General features: G+C 39.0%; 1 protein-coding gene across 4 annotated transcripts in view; it reads left to right on the top strand.

Moving 5' to 3' along the window:
- The window catches only part of Cdc27 (cell division cycle 27), a 72,251-nt gene that overhangs the window by 21,014 nt on the left and 36,823 nt on the right, over positions 1 to 14,414 (top strand). For 2 of the 4 annotated variants that reach the window (XM_042672110.1, XM_042672102.1), the window contains exons 3-4: positions 6,455 to 6,602; positions 9,768 to 9,893. In XM_042672110.1, the coding sequence (XP_042528044.1) occupies positions 6,455 to 6,602; positions 9,768 to 9,893 (274 nt within the window). The remainder of the gene's footprint in view (positions 1 to 6,454; positions 6,603 to 9,767; positions 9,894 to 14,414) is intronic. The other 2 variants (XM_042672119.1, XM_042672124.1) reach the window with 1 other exon arrangement.

Here is a 14,414-nt window from a genome sequence, read left to right as displayed (position 1 = left end):
TGTAAAGATGATAGTGTTGATTCAAGTTTATAGAATCAACCATATCCTAATTTTTAGTTTTTTCCTAAGCTTGGCTTTTTTGGGGGGGGTGGGGGGGTGGAGCTTGAACTCTAGGCCTGGGTACTGTCCCTGAGCTCTTCAGCTCAAGGTAAGCATTTTACCACTTGAGCCACAGCACCACTTCTGGTTTTCTGGTGGTTAATTGGAGTAAGAGTCTCATGGACTTCCCTGCCTAGGCTGGCTTTGAACCACAATCCTCAGATCTCAGCCTCCTGAGTAGCTAGGATTACATGAGCCACCAGTGCCTAGCTTGTCTTTCTGTTTTGTTAAGACCAGTGCTCTACCATTTAAGCTACAGCTCCATTTTTGGCTTTTTAGGTAGTTAATTGGAGATAAGAGTCTTATAGGCTTTCCTGACCAGGCTGGCTTCGAACTGTAATCCTCAGATCTCAGCCTCCTAAGTATATAGGATTATAGATATGAGCTACTAGTGCCAGTTTATGGTTGGATTTTTTTTTTTTAAGAATAGACTCCATATTCTGTGGCTGAGTATGTTTGGAATCTGGAGTTAGAAAGCTTAATCCATAATGAAAATCTTTTTTTTTTTTTGGGTCCGGTCATGGGGCCTGAACTCTGGGCCTGTGCACTGTCCCTCAGCTCTTCAGCGTAAGATTAACTCTCTACCACTTGAGCCACAGAGCCACTTTCGGCTTTTTTCTTTTTGCTTATGTGGTGCTTAGGAATCCAACCCAGGGCCTCAGGCATGCAAGGCAAGTGCTCTACCACTGAGCTACCTTCTCAGCCCCCATAATGAAAATCTTAATCTTATTCCTGTAATTTAAACAGATATTTGTATAGTCAGGCAAATTATTTAATGTTTGAGCATTTCATATTCTCATTTAAAAAATAAAGATAATAATTACCTCATAGATTAAGGTTAACAATTCATGAGGTCATATGCACATGAATTTATTCTGCTTAAAGCAATATGCCAAGAAGACAAATTCGCTCAGGAAAGACTTAGAAAGAATTATAAAGGGGGCTGGGAAGGTGGCTCAGTGGTAGAGTGCTTGCCTTGCATGCATGAGGGCCTGGGTTCAATTCCTCAGCACCACATAAGCAGGAAAAGGCTGGAAGTGGCGCTGTGGCTCAAGTGATAGGGCGTTAGCCTTTAGCTGAAGAGCTGAGGAACAGTGCCCAGACCCAGAGCTCAAGCCCTATCACTAGCCAAAAAAAAGAAAGAATTATAAAGGAATCACAAAAATTAATTAGAAATTTTGATTAGTCTATCAAAATTGTAGTGACATATGTCAGAATAGTTGGAAAATTATAAATACAATTAAACATCCTTTCAAATTCTCCAACCAAAAGTTCAAATTTTTCTTTTGATTGATATATATATATATTTAGCAACTAAAACAAGTATTTATTTAATTTTATCCAAATTCAGGTTTTAGGTCCTTGAGAAAAATTATAAAGTCTTTCAACATCCAATTTGATATATATTTTTAATGTTTTTCATTTTAAAGGATTTGTAGGGCTGGGAAGGTGGCTCAGTGGTAGAGTGCTTGCCTTGCATGCCTTGCATGCCCTTGGGTTCGATTCCTCAGCACCACATAAGCAGAAAAGGTTGGAAGTGGCACTGTGGCTCAAGTGGTAGAGCACTAGCCTTGAGCTGAAGAGCTTAGGGACAGTGCCCAGACCCAGAGTTCAGGCCCCACGACCAGCAAAAACAAAAAGCAAACCAGAAATTTTGATTAATTAGGCTATTTATCAAAATTGTAGTGACACATGTCAGAATAGTTGGAAAATTATAAATACAATTAAATATCCTTTCAAATTCTCCAACCAAAAGTTCAAACTTTTCTTTTGATTGAACTCTGGGGCCTAGGCCCAGAGTTCAGGCCCCACAATCCCACAAAAAAATAAATAAAAATAAAGGAGTTGTAATTTTGGAAATTATCCCTTCAGTCAAGAAATTTGAAGTATTGTATACTTTGTTGTGGGAAATGATTTTGATCATCTCTGTTGAAAGATGTAAACAATTAATGTTCTTACCTAAAATATTCTTTCAGATAAAATTTCGCAAACAACTATGGGCTAGCAGTTGGTAGGCTTTTCTCTTGAGTTACTAAATTTGACTATATTGATCCATGATTAGAATGTTAGGTTATTTTTCTTTACAGCCAACCAGTTGACAAAAATTTAGGCATTTGAAACTTTTTTTGGGGGGGGGGGTCCAGTGGTGGGGCTTGAACTCTGGACCTGGGCACTGTCCCTCAGCTCTTCAGCTCAAGGCTAGCGCTCTACCACTTGAGTCACAACGCCACTTCCAGCTTTTTTCTTTTTGCTTATGTGGTGCTGAGGAATCGAACCCAGGACCTCAGGCATGCAAGGCAAGCACTCTACCACTGAGCCACCTTCCTAGCCCCTGAAACATTTTTTTATCTGCTTCTTGTTTGATTTATTTTGATTATTCATTTTTTAATTAATTATTATTATTATTTATTTGATCAGTTGTGGGGCTTGAACTCTGGGCCTAGGTGCTGTCCCTGAGCTCTTCAGTTCAAGGCTAGTGCTCTACCACTTGAGCCACAGCGCCACTTCCGGCTTTTTTCTTTTCGCTTATGTGGTGCTGAGGAATCGAACCCAGGGCCTCAGGCATGCAAGGCAAGCGCTCTACCACTGAGCCACCTTCCCAGCCCCTGAAACATTTTTTTTATCTGCTTCTTGTTTGATTTATTTTGATTATTCATTTTTTAATTAATTTTTTTTGGGGGGGGTCAGTTGTGGGGCTTGAACTCTGGGCCTAGGTGCTGTCCCTGAGCTCTTCAGCGCAAGGCTAGTGCTCTACCACTTGAGCCACAGCGCCACTTCTGGCTTTTTCTGTTTATATGGTCCTGAGGAATCAAACCCAGGGCCTCATGCATGCAAGGCAAGCACTCTACCACTGTGTCACCTTTCCACCCTGATTATTCATTTTTAAAAATTTCAAATATAAAATTTATCTTCAAACTTTTGAAGATACATCCATTCATCCCAGAATGTGAAGTATTCTTTTGTGAATAAATGTGTATGCATTTCATATTAATTGAACTGTGTAGTTTGAAATATTTTTCAGGAGACACTATCTAATTAAGAATATATTCAGGGACTAGGACATTAATGTGGTTTAGTGGTGGTAGAGTGCTTGCCTAGCATGCATGAAGCCTGGGGTTTGATTCCTCAGTACCACATAAACAGAAAAAGCTGGAAGTGACACTGTGGCTCAAGTGGTAGAGTGCTAGCCTTGAGCAAAAGAAGTTCAGGGACAGTATCCAGGCTCTGAGATTCAAGCCCCAGGACGGGCACCAAAATAAAACAAAGGAAAGGAAAGTGAAAGCATATGTGGGGAAGTAGTGGTGATGTTGCTTATGTCTCTAAGAAAGTTGTTGAAAAAATTATCAAAAAACTAAAGGCAAAATGACCAACACAAATGCCAATATTCTAACATTTAAACAGCAACCTATAAATAAATTTGTGTTTGAGACAAGAACCAGAAAGAGGGGGAAAAAAAGGAAATTGAATACTTTTTTTTTTTTTTTTTTGCCAGTCCTGGTTATTGAATTGAGGACCTAAGCAATATGAGTTTTTCTGCTCAAGGCTAGCACTCTACCATTTTGAGGTACAGGTCCACTTTCAGCTTTTTTGATGGTTAATTGGAGATAAGAGTCTCATAGACTTCCCTCCCCAGCTCAAACTGCAATCCTCAGATGTTAGCCTCTTGAGTATCTAGGATTACAGAAGTAAATGCACCTGGCTCTTTTTTTCTTTTAATGTGGAAAGAGCAAGATAGCCTTCTAAACATAAAAGCTGATTTCTTGATTCTTTAATGGGATTTTGGGCAGTAAAAAAGATTTCAAAAACTTTAGTTCATATACAAAAATGAATATGACCTGAGAAAAGTAGCTCTATTATTACCTTTTATTGCAGCAAGACATTACTTATGAAATATTTGAATTAGTAAGAAATAGTCCATGCAAACAATTAACTTTAAGCCATTTTAAAGTTGTTCAGTTATATGTTGACTTTTGATTCCAATATCCTTTCTGACTTGTTCTGGTTTGCATTAATTTTTTTTTTTGGGGGGGGGGGTTGGTCATGGGGCTTGAACTCAGCTTGGGCGCTGTCCCTCAGCTCTTCAGCTCAAGGTTAGCACTCTACCACTTGAGCCACTGTGCCACTTCCAGTTTTCTGAGTGGTTTATTGGAGATAAAAATCTCAAAGACTTTCCTGCTCCTGCTGGCTTTGAACCATAATCCTCAGATCTCAGCCACCTGAGTAGCTAGGATTACAGGCATGTGCTACCGGCTGCCTGGCAATTACATTAAGTTTTTATTATATCAACTTTCCCTAAGGAACTATTTCATGGAATGTAAAGCCTTAATGCTATGGTGATCTACATGCAGAAAATTTCATAGATTTGAATTTCCTTTTTGTGTATTCTGACGCTGGTTGTAACCAAAATCAATGCAACTTTCTTCTTTTTGTTTTACCATCTATTTTTTGTACAAGAGGTGTTCATTTTGACATGTCTATTGGCTTACTTTTACACTGATCAGATTTATTCCCTCCATAGTTCTCCATAGTCAAAATGATTGTATCTTTATACAATAGAAATTTACTTTTATTTCTCTACTAACATTTCTAATTTTAAGTATAAATGTTTATCCATGAATGTTTAAAATGGTAACTGCCTCATCAAATTGGAAAATTAAATGAGACAGTGTTTTCAAAGCACTTGACACAGCCATTTGGCATGGTAATGAATCCTCAAGAAACATTGATAATATATGTTCTGTTCCTGTCATTAAATTATAATTCTTCTGAAATATTAATATAAATAATTACAAAAACAAGGTTAGCATAATCTAAACATATTTCATTGATTCTCAAGCAATCTCATGTTTTGCTGTCTTATATTTTTTATTTTTTATGTCAAATTTATTAATGAATAGGCAGGACTGGGACTATGGCTCAGTGATAGAACATTTGCCTAAAATGCATGAGGCCCTAGGTTCAACCCATAGCAGAAAGAAAAGAAGAAAGAGGTAGGCGAAGGGTAGTTTCTATTTTATTATACTTAGACACCTAAGATTATAAATTACATATTTAAATTTAGATGATTAAAATTTCCCATAGTATTGATAGTAAGATTTCTAGCCCAATCAGATAAATCTAAGAAATTGTTATCTCCATTTAACTAGCAAAAAGATGGAAATGGAAATACTGTTCAAGTGGCAGATCGCCACTTAGCAAAAAAGCTAAGCAAGGGCACAACGTCCTAAATTCAAGTCCTGGTACTGGCACAGAAAAAAGGAGGAATAAGGTACAAATTGATGAATAACTCAGCTTTTGACCTTGGAACGCAGTTTAACCTGTGTTGGAATAAAGTCTATCATTTGAATTATTAATATCATGAGGGCATTCACAGTTTAGAATTTTTTTTCATTAAAGTTATCTTAATTGTAATTTAGTGGATATTTGGTATTAGAAACAACTTTTTAAACATCTGGTCTCTTAATATAGAAATTATTTCAGATTAATAATGAGATTTTATTTACTTTCAGTTTTACTCTAATAAAACTGACTTCTTTCTAGCCTAATGGTATACTGGACAGATACTACCCAAAATCAAAATATTTTATGGTAGTCTGTTTAAATAACAGGATTGTATGTGTGTGTGTGTGTGTGTGTGTGTGTGTGTGTGTGTGTGTGTGTGTGTGTGTGAGAATACCGTACAGAGGAGTTACAATTACATGGGCAAGATAACAAGTACATTTCTTTTATTTTGGGGGGAGGGTGTGGGGTGGGTCTGGTCGTGGGGCCTGAACTCTGGGCCTGGGTGCTGTCCCTCAGCTCTTCAGCTCAAGGCTAGTGCTCTACCACTTGAGCAATAGTGCCACTTCCGGCTTTTGTCTTTTTGCTTATGTGGTGCTGGGGAATCAAACCCAGGGCCTCAATCATGCAAGGCAAGCGCTCTACCACTAAGCCACCTTGCCAGCCCCACAAGTACATTTCTCATCAAGCATTGTTGCCTCCTTGTTGTTTCCCCTTCCCATCCCTTCCCATACTCCTCCCCTCCCCCCACCCAATTCTCCTCCTACCCCCCCACCAAAGTTGTTAACTTCGTTTTTTTCGACATAACGACTTGTACATCTCATTGTTGCTGATTGTATGTGTTTTTAAAAAGATTTACAAAATGTACTATGATTGTCTTTATTATATTATTTTCTTGGTTCCTTGTGGAAAAATAAAGTTTTCTTATAATTGAAATCTGAATTAATATTTTGGAATAAATAATACATCTCATTTCGTTGCTAAACTTGTTAATTGACAGATAAACTATACTATTCAATATGCTGAACAATTGCCAATTCCTTCGTTTTTTTCTTTTTTTAATATCTTTTCTTAGTGCACTCAGAAGAAGCCTTGTTTTTGCTGGCAACCTGTTATTACCGCTCAGGAAAGGCATATAAAGCATACAGACTCTTAAAAGGACATAGTTGTACCACACCACAATGTAAATACCTGCTTGCAAAGTGTTGTGTTGACCTCAGCAAGTAAGTTCTTAAATCTTCAGCTACTTTGTTCTACTTAAAACTGTAGAATTTGTGGATAGAACTCTTTCTTCTTTCTTCCTTCCTTCCTTCCTTCCTTCCTTCCTTTCTTCCTGTCTTTCTTTCTTTCTTTCTTTCTTTCTTTCTTTCTTTCTTTCTTTCTTTCTTTCTTTCTTTCTTTCTTTCTTTCTTTCTTTCTTTCTTTCTTTCTTTCTTTCTTTCTTTCTTTCTTTCTTTCTTTTGTTGGTCGTGGGACCTGAACTCTGGTAAATTTGAAATGTCTGTACTCTTGACTGTGGCATTATTTCAGTTAATTGAGAAATGTGGTGATTAAAACAACAACAACAACAGGGGCAGGGGATGTGGCTTAGTGGTAGAGTGCTTGCCTAACATGCATGAGGCCCCACTACTAACAACAACAAAAAAAAACAAGCTAGGCCCTAGCTACTCAGGAAGCTGAGATCTGAGGATCAAGTTCAAAGCCAGCCCAGGCAGGAAAGTCCATAAGACTCTTAACTCCAGTTAGCCACCAGAATACCAGGAGTGGCTCTGTGCTCAAAGTAGTAGAGAGTAGCCTTCAGCAAAAAAAAAAAACAAATCTCAGGAAAACAGCCAAGCTCTGTGTTCAAGCCCTATGACCAATCCAAAAATAAATAAATAAAAACAAAAACCAGAATTTAATTCTGGAGAAGCTGAAGTTATAACTAACTCTTTTTTTTTTTGTCAGTCATGAGGCCTGAACTCTGGGCCTGGGCACTGTCCCTGAGCTCTTCAGCTCAAGGCTAGCGCTCTACCACTTGAGCCACAGCGCCACTTCTGGCTTTTTCTGCTCATGTGATGCTGAGGAATCGAACCCAGGGTCTCAATGCATGCAAGGCAAGCACTCTACCACTGAGCCACCTTCCCAGCCCTAAACCTCTTTTTGAGATCATTTTATTTGGGAACTATTGCCTACCTTAACCCCTTTGAAGCAAGAGGACAGTCAGGAGAGTACTTCTTTTCCTTACTACAGTTAAATGAAATCGCTGTCCTTATTCCAAATTTGGAGGCAGTTGGAGATGTTGTGTTAAACTTTTTTTCTGTGCTGTCAAAGATGGAATAGTGGTAAAAATGAACAAATATTTGTAAAAGCCTGTGTGTCTTATTTTGTTTGTAGGTTTACATATGGAGAATGTAAATGGTCTTAGAAAATCTTATACTATGTTAGTCCAATGAATGGTGACTTTTTAATTTGGGTGACCTTTTAATTAAGACTAGCCAAAATACATGTACATTTTTTGAGATACATCTACTTTCTTTTTCTATTTTTCTTCTTTTTCTTTTTTTGGTACTTGTACTGGGTCTTGAACTCAGGGCTTAGAGTTCTGCTTTTTTTTTTTTTTTCATTAAGACTAATGCTCTACCATGCCACTACCATCAGTTTTTCCTGGTTAATTAGAGATAAGTATCGTGGACTCTTTTACCTGGGCCAGCTTTGAACTGAGATCCTAAGATCTCAGCCATTTGTTGTTGTTGTTCTAGGACAGGAATCCTTGGTATCTTAATGCTTTCATTCATTAGCTTGTGATCTACCACCTGAGTCATGCTTCTAACCCTTATCAGCCTCTTTTGAGTAGCTAGGATTATGGGCAGCCTGCACCCAACCATGCTTTCTTAATTTGCCAGTTAATATTCTTATCCAATTTATAATTATATATGTGAGATGTTTTAACTTGAGGATGAATAATTAAAAAGTTCTAGTGATGAGGCTGGGAAGTTGACTCAGTGGTAGAGTGCTAGCCTTGAGCTGAAGAGCTGAGAGACAGCACCCAGGCCCAGATGGGCCCCCCCCCCCCCAAAAAAAAAAAATTCAGTGACGGTGAGAAGACACATACAATTGTCTTTACAATATGCTGTGTAAAATTCAAGAGTTTTCTATATGATGATACTTTCTTTAATCAAAACTTTAGCTGGAGCCAGGCATCAGTGGCTCACACCTAGCTACTCAGGAGGCTGAGATCTGAGGATCACAGTTTAAAGCCAGCCCAGGCAGCAAAGTCCATGAGACTCTTATCTCCAGTTAACCACCAGAAAACCAGAAGTGATAGTGTGGCTCAAGTTGTAAAGTGCTTGCCTTGAGCTGAAGAGCTCAGGGACAGCAAGCATCAAGACCAAGTTCAAGCCCCACAACCGACAAAAAAAAAACTTCAGCTGGAAACATAGCTCAGTGGTAGAGTACCTGCCTAGCAAGAACAAAGCCCTGAGTAATGCAAAAGAAAATGAACTTTATAAAACAAGTCATTATAGACCCTAAGAGACTAAAAATATAAATGAAATGAGGTGATTTTTTTTTCATTTTGGGAACATTTGATTGCATGTTTGAAAATATTGAAAGAATATTGGTAATAAAGCATTCATAAAACTAAAACTGACAGGCCATTAGTATGCAAATTTTAATTAAAATATATTAATCTTGTTTAATTTCCTTATACCTAATTTAGGGAATTTTGTAAGGGCCACCATATCAGTATAGTGAATATGAATATGGAAAATAGGAATATTAACCATCGATTTTTTTCTTAGTATAACAATCTATTTCTTTTGACATTAGCTATAAATATACTGCTCAGGTCTGGGAAAGTGGCTCAGTGGTAGAGCACTTGCCTTGCATGCTTGAGGCCCTGGGTTCGATTCCTCAATACCACATAAGCAGGGGAAAAAAAGCCAGAAGTGGCGCTGTGGCTCAAGTGGTAGAGTGCTAGCCTTGAGCTGAAGAGCTCAGGGACAGCGCCCAGGCCCAGAGTTCAGGCCCCACGATTGGACCAAAAAAAAAATTAAATAAATTTTAAAAAAACAAATAAATATACTGCTCAGACTAGATTTTCTATTTTGGAAACTAAATTTTGCTGGAGGCATAGTTCTATGGTAAGAGTGCCTGCTTAGCTAAGCCAAGAGGCCCTGAGTTCAAAACCCCAGTACCAGCAGAAGTGAAATTTTAATGTATTTTTTAAAGCAAACTTAAAATTTAATATTATAAATTTCCAGCTTCCCAAATGATTGTAAGTACATGTTTACTATTTACTTTTTACTTTTCTGTTTCTCAAGTTAGACCTACGCTGATAATGAAGATGTCCTCTTGGAATGGTTTTTATATTGATTTTGTTAAATCTATAAATTAATATCTTAAAGGCTTGCAGAAGGGGAACAGATCCTGTCTGGTGGAGTGTTTAATAAGCAGAAAAGCCATGATGATATTGTTACTGAGTTTGGTGATTCAGCTTGCTTTACCCTTTCATTGTTGGGACATGTATATTGGTAAGTAAGAATGACTCAAACTACTAGAAAAAGTTTCCCTATGAGAATATTTTGTGATTGAAAACCCCTATGTTCTGTGTTGTTAAATAAACTTTGCTAAAATGTATAAAATATTACACATAATAAAAAATCCTGAGTCTGTGACCTTGTTAAATGTGGAAATGTTGATCTCATTTTTTTATTTTTCACTTTGTCATGATGATAAATAGCTATACCAGCATTAGCAATTGAGTGGACAGAATTTTAGTTTTGTTTTTCTCTGTTTTTTTTTTTTTTAACCTTAAGTAAAGAGAGTGTCATGTGACTTGCTGAGGAAGACAGAGAAGAGTGTTTTCTCTAATACAGTGTCTCTGCTACTCCCTAGGAAGAGATTTGAAAACAAGTTTTAGTAATAAAAAATTAACAGTTCTCAGCTGGGTGCCAATGGCTCATGCCTATAATCCTTGCTACTTAGGAGGCTAAGACCTGGAGAATCATGATTTGAAGCCAGCCTGGGCAGAAAAGTACATGAGACTCCATCTCCAATTAACAAGCAAAAAGCCAAACCGGAGGCATGACTCAAGTGGTAGAGCACCAGCAATGAGCAAGCATGCTGAGCTAGTATGAAGTCCTGAGGTCAGCCCAGATGCCAGGGGAAAAAAAATAGTTGTCATCTACTATATCATGATTTTGAGGTGTGTCACTAGAAATTACAATAATAGTTGAAATAGTCATTTTGCAAGTATTAAAATTAAAAACTTTTTAAAGTCGGCAAAATTATCTCTGTAATAACATTGTTTTGTACTCTGACATACTTTGGGAGTTGGGGAGTACAAAGTAGAGACATAGAATACAAGAATTGTTCGTAACTGCTCTCATCTGTTGTACATTATGAGAAGCAATTGAGGACTACTTATCTAAAGTAATAAGTAATAGGATAGCATGTTTTATTTATTTTAAAATAAATTGAGGCTAGTTTTAGTAGTTGTTTCATTTCTTTCAAAAAACAGGAAAACTGTGGGCTGGGAAGGGGGCTCAGTGGTAGAGTGCTTGCATTGCATGCATGAGGGCCCTGGGTTCAATGCCTCAGCACCACATCAGCAGAAAAAAAGCTGGAAGTGGCGCTGTAGCTCAAGTGGTAGAGTGCTAGCCTTGAGCTGAAGAGCTGAGGGATAGTGCCTAGGCCCAGAGCTCAGGCCCCACGACCGACCCCCCAAAAAATATACAAAAAAAACAGGAAAACTTAGCCTATAATCCTAGCTGCTTACTTAGTACACTGAAATCTGAGGATTGTGATTCGAAGCCAACCCAGGCAGAAAAGTCAATGAGACTCTCTATCTCTAGTTAACCAGCAAAAGGCCAAATGTGATGTAGTATGGCTCAAATAGAGTGCCAGCTTTGAGTAAAAGAGCCAGCAAAAAGAACTGATGCCCTAAATTCAAACCCTAGTATCAACACACATTAACAGACTTGAAAAATCTTATATAGAACAAATGAACCAGCTGAATTTGGGGACCCATTTTCAGGTCTAATAGAAGTAAGTCTAGTCATTGATGCCACTCTTCAGAACAGAAGGAATGATATCAATAGCCACACCTAAGAAAGAGGCTGCGTGTTTTTAATTTAGTTTTGATTCTACTTTTCCATTCATTCAAGAAACATTGAGATCCCATTCCCATTATTGACATTGTAAATATCTGGCACTAAGAGTATATAAAGATACATAGTTCTTAATTCTGGATCTCAAAGGTTTCTAATGGTGTGGAGCACCAGTAGCTTATGCCTCCTTTTCTGGAGGCTGAAATCTGAGGATCACAATTCAAAGCTAGCCCAGGCAGGAAAGTCTGCAAGACTCATCTTCATTTAACCACCAAACTGCCAGAAGTGGAACTAGGCTCAAGTAATAGAGTACTAGCCTTGCACAAAAAGCTCAGGAGTTGAGTTCAAGCCCAGGCCCTGAGTTTAAGCCCCAGGACTGGCAAAAAAGAAAAGTAAAAGAAAAAAAATAGGAAGAAAGGGAGACAGACAGAAAGAAGAGAAATAGGAAGAAAGAAACTTGAGACCCTATTGAAAAATACCTAAGCCAAAAAGGGTGGGAGAAGGATGGCTCATATGGTAGAGTCTTAGCCTAGCAAGCTCTAGGCTATGGGTTCAAAGCCAGTACCACAAACAAAAGTCTCATCACTTTGCAAATATCTCCCCAAAAAAAACTAAAATAAAAAATTCAAGCCAGCACTGGTGACTCACACCTGCAATTCTAGCTAGTCAGGAGGCTGAGATCTGAGGATCACAGTTTGAAGCCAGCCTAGGCAGGAAAGTCCATGAGACTCTTATCTCCAATTAACCACCAGGAAACGGGAAGTGGTGCTATGGATCAAGAGCAGAAGAACAAAAGAGTGCAGGGATAGCATCTGAGTTCAAGCCTCATGACTCAACCCCCCACCCCCCCCCAAAAAAAAATCAACATAAATTTAACCAAAAAAGGAAAGATAGAATAAAATTTAGTGAAACTGGAAGTAGAAAATAGTGAGGAAAAAAATCACTGAAACCACAAGTTGATCCTTTTGAAAATGTCAGTAAAATTAATAAAACACCAAAACTAACCAAAAACTGGAATGAGGACATGAATTACTTCATGAATGCAAAAAGGAGTATCACTATACTTACCCGAAAGACATTAAATGGATCTGTATGCTGAAAACTCAGAACTCTATAAGTAGAATGATTCTTCAAAAACTATACAGTACCAAATTAATCTGATAATTAGTAACCTGTACTAAATAATACTGAGGTAATTAAAGAAATTTTAATTTATAGTTAGAATTCTTCCCTGGTCCTATACTGTCTGGCCCGGGGAGGAAAGAAAAAAAAGTAAGAAATAGTCCTTGGGCTGGGAAGGTGGCTCAGTGGTAGAGTGCTTGCCTTGCATACCTGAGGCCCTGGGTTCGATTCCTCAGCACCACATAAGCAAAAAAAAAAAAAGCCGAAGTGGCGCTGTGGCTCAAATGGTAAAGCACTAGCCTTGAGCTGAAGAGCTGAGGGACAGGGCCCAGGCCCAGAGTTCAGGCCCACGACCGTCCCAAAAAAAAAAAAGAAGAAGAAGAAGTAGTCCTCAACTACTTTTAAGGACAGCATCACCTGATTTAAAAAAAAAAAAAAAAAAAAGTCTAGGCACTGGTACCTGGCTTGTGCTTATACCAGTTGCTTACACTTATAATCCTAGTTACTCAGAAGACTGAGATATGAGGAACAAGGGTCAAAAACAGCCTGGGAAGACAAATCTGTGAGATTCTTAGCTTCAGTTAACCAGCAAAAAGCCAGAAGTTATGTGTGGCTCAAGTAGTAGGCTTCCAGCCTTGATTAAAAAGCCAAGTAGCGGGCTAGGAAGGTGGCTCAGTGGTAAAGCGCTTGCCTTGCATGCATGAGGCCCTGGGTTCGATTCCTCAGCACCACATAAGCAGGAAAAAAAAAAGCTGGAAGTGGCGCTGTGGCTCAAGTGGTAAAACGCTTGAGTCTTGAGCTGAAGAGCTGAGGGACAGTGCCCAGGGCCCCACAACTGGACCAAAAAAAAAAAAAAGCCAAGTATCCAGGCACGGGTGGCTGATGCCTGTAATCCTAGGTACTAAGGAGGCTGAAATCTGAGGATAACGGTTCAAAGCCAGCCCAGGCAGGAAAATCTATGATAAACCACCAGAAAACCGGAAGTGGCATTGTGGCTCAAGCGGTAGAACGCTAGCCTTGAGCTGAAGAGCTGAGGGACAGTGCCCAGGCCCAGAGCTCAAGCCCCATGACCAACAAAAAAAAAAAAAGGAAGAGGCCAAGCAAAGTACTCAAGGACAGTTGGGAATGTGGCTTAGTGGTAGAATGCTTGTCTAGCATGCATGAAGCCCTAGGTTAGGTTTGACTCCTCAGTACCACATAAACAGAAGTGGTACTGTGTCTCAAATGGTAGAGTGCTAGCCTTGTGCAAAAGAAGCTCAGGGACAGTGCTCGGGCCCTGAATTCAAGGCCCACTACTAGTGCTTACATGTATGCATGCATGCGCATGTGCACACACGCATGTACACACACACACACAATGACTGCTAGGCGTGGTTGGGCGTACCTGTAATCCCAACTACTGAAGAGGCTAAGGCAGGAAGATCTCAGAGTTTGAGACCATCTTGGGAGCTCTCGCTCTCGCGCTCTCTCTCGTTCTCTCTCTCTCTCTCTCTCTGTCTCTCTCTATATGTATGTCCCTGAGCTTTATAGCGCAAGGCTAGTACTGTACCACTTTGAGCCATAGTGCCACTTCTAGTTTTCTGGTGGTTAATTGGAGATAAGAGTCTTATGGACTCTCCTGTCTGAGCTAGCACCTCCATCCTCAGATCTCAGCCTCCTGAGTAGCTAGTATTACAGGCATGAGCCAAGGCTACCAACGCCCAGCTCCTGGGCTCTATTTTGACATTTTGTCTCAATGGGGGGAAAAGGGAGATAATGATAGTTTAGGAAAGCATCAAAACACATTTTTTAAATTACCTAATTTTCTACACAAAAAGTTAA

This window comes from Dipodomys spectabilis, unplaced genomic scaffold (assembly GCF_019054845.1).
Source record: "Dipodomys spectabilis isolate Male_0828 unplaced genomic scaffold, ASM1905484v1 ptg000018l, whole genome shotgun sequence".
NCBI lineage: Eukaryota > Metazoa > Chordata > Mammalia > Rodentia > Heteromyidae > Dipodomys > Dipodomys spectabilis.
The sequence above is the reverse complement of the archived record's forward strand: the minus strand, read 5'-3'. Positions and strand labels throughout refer to the sequence as shown.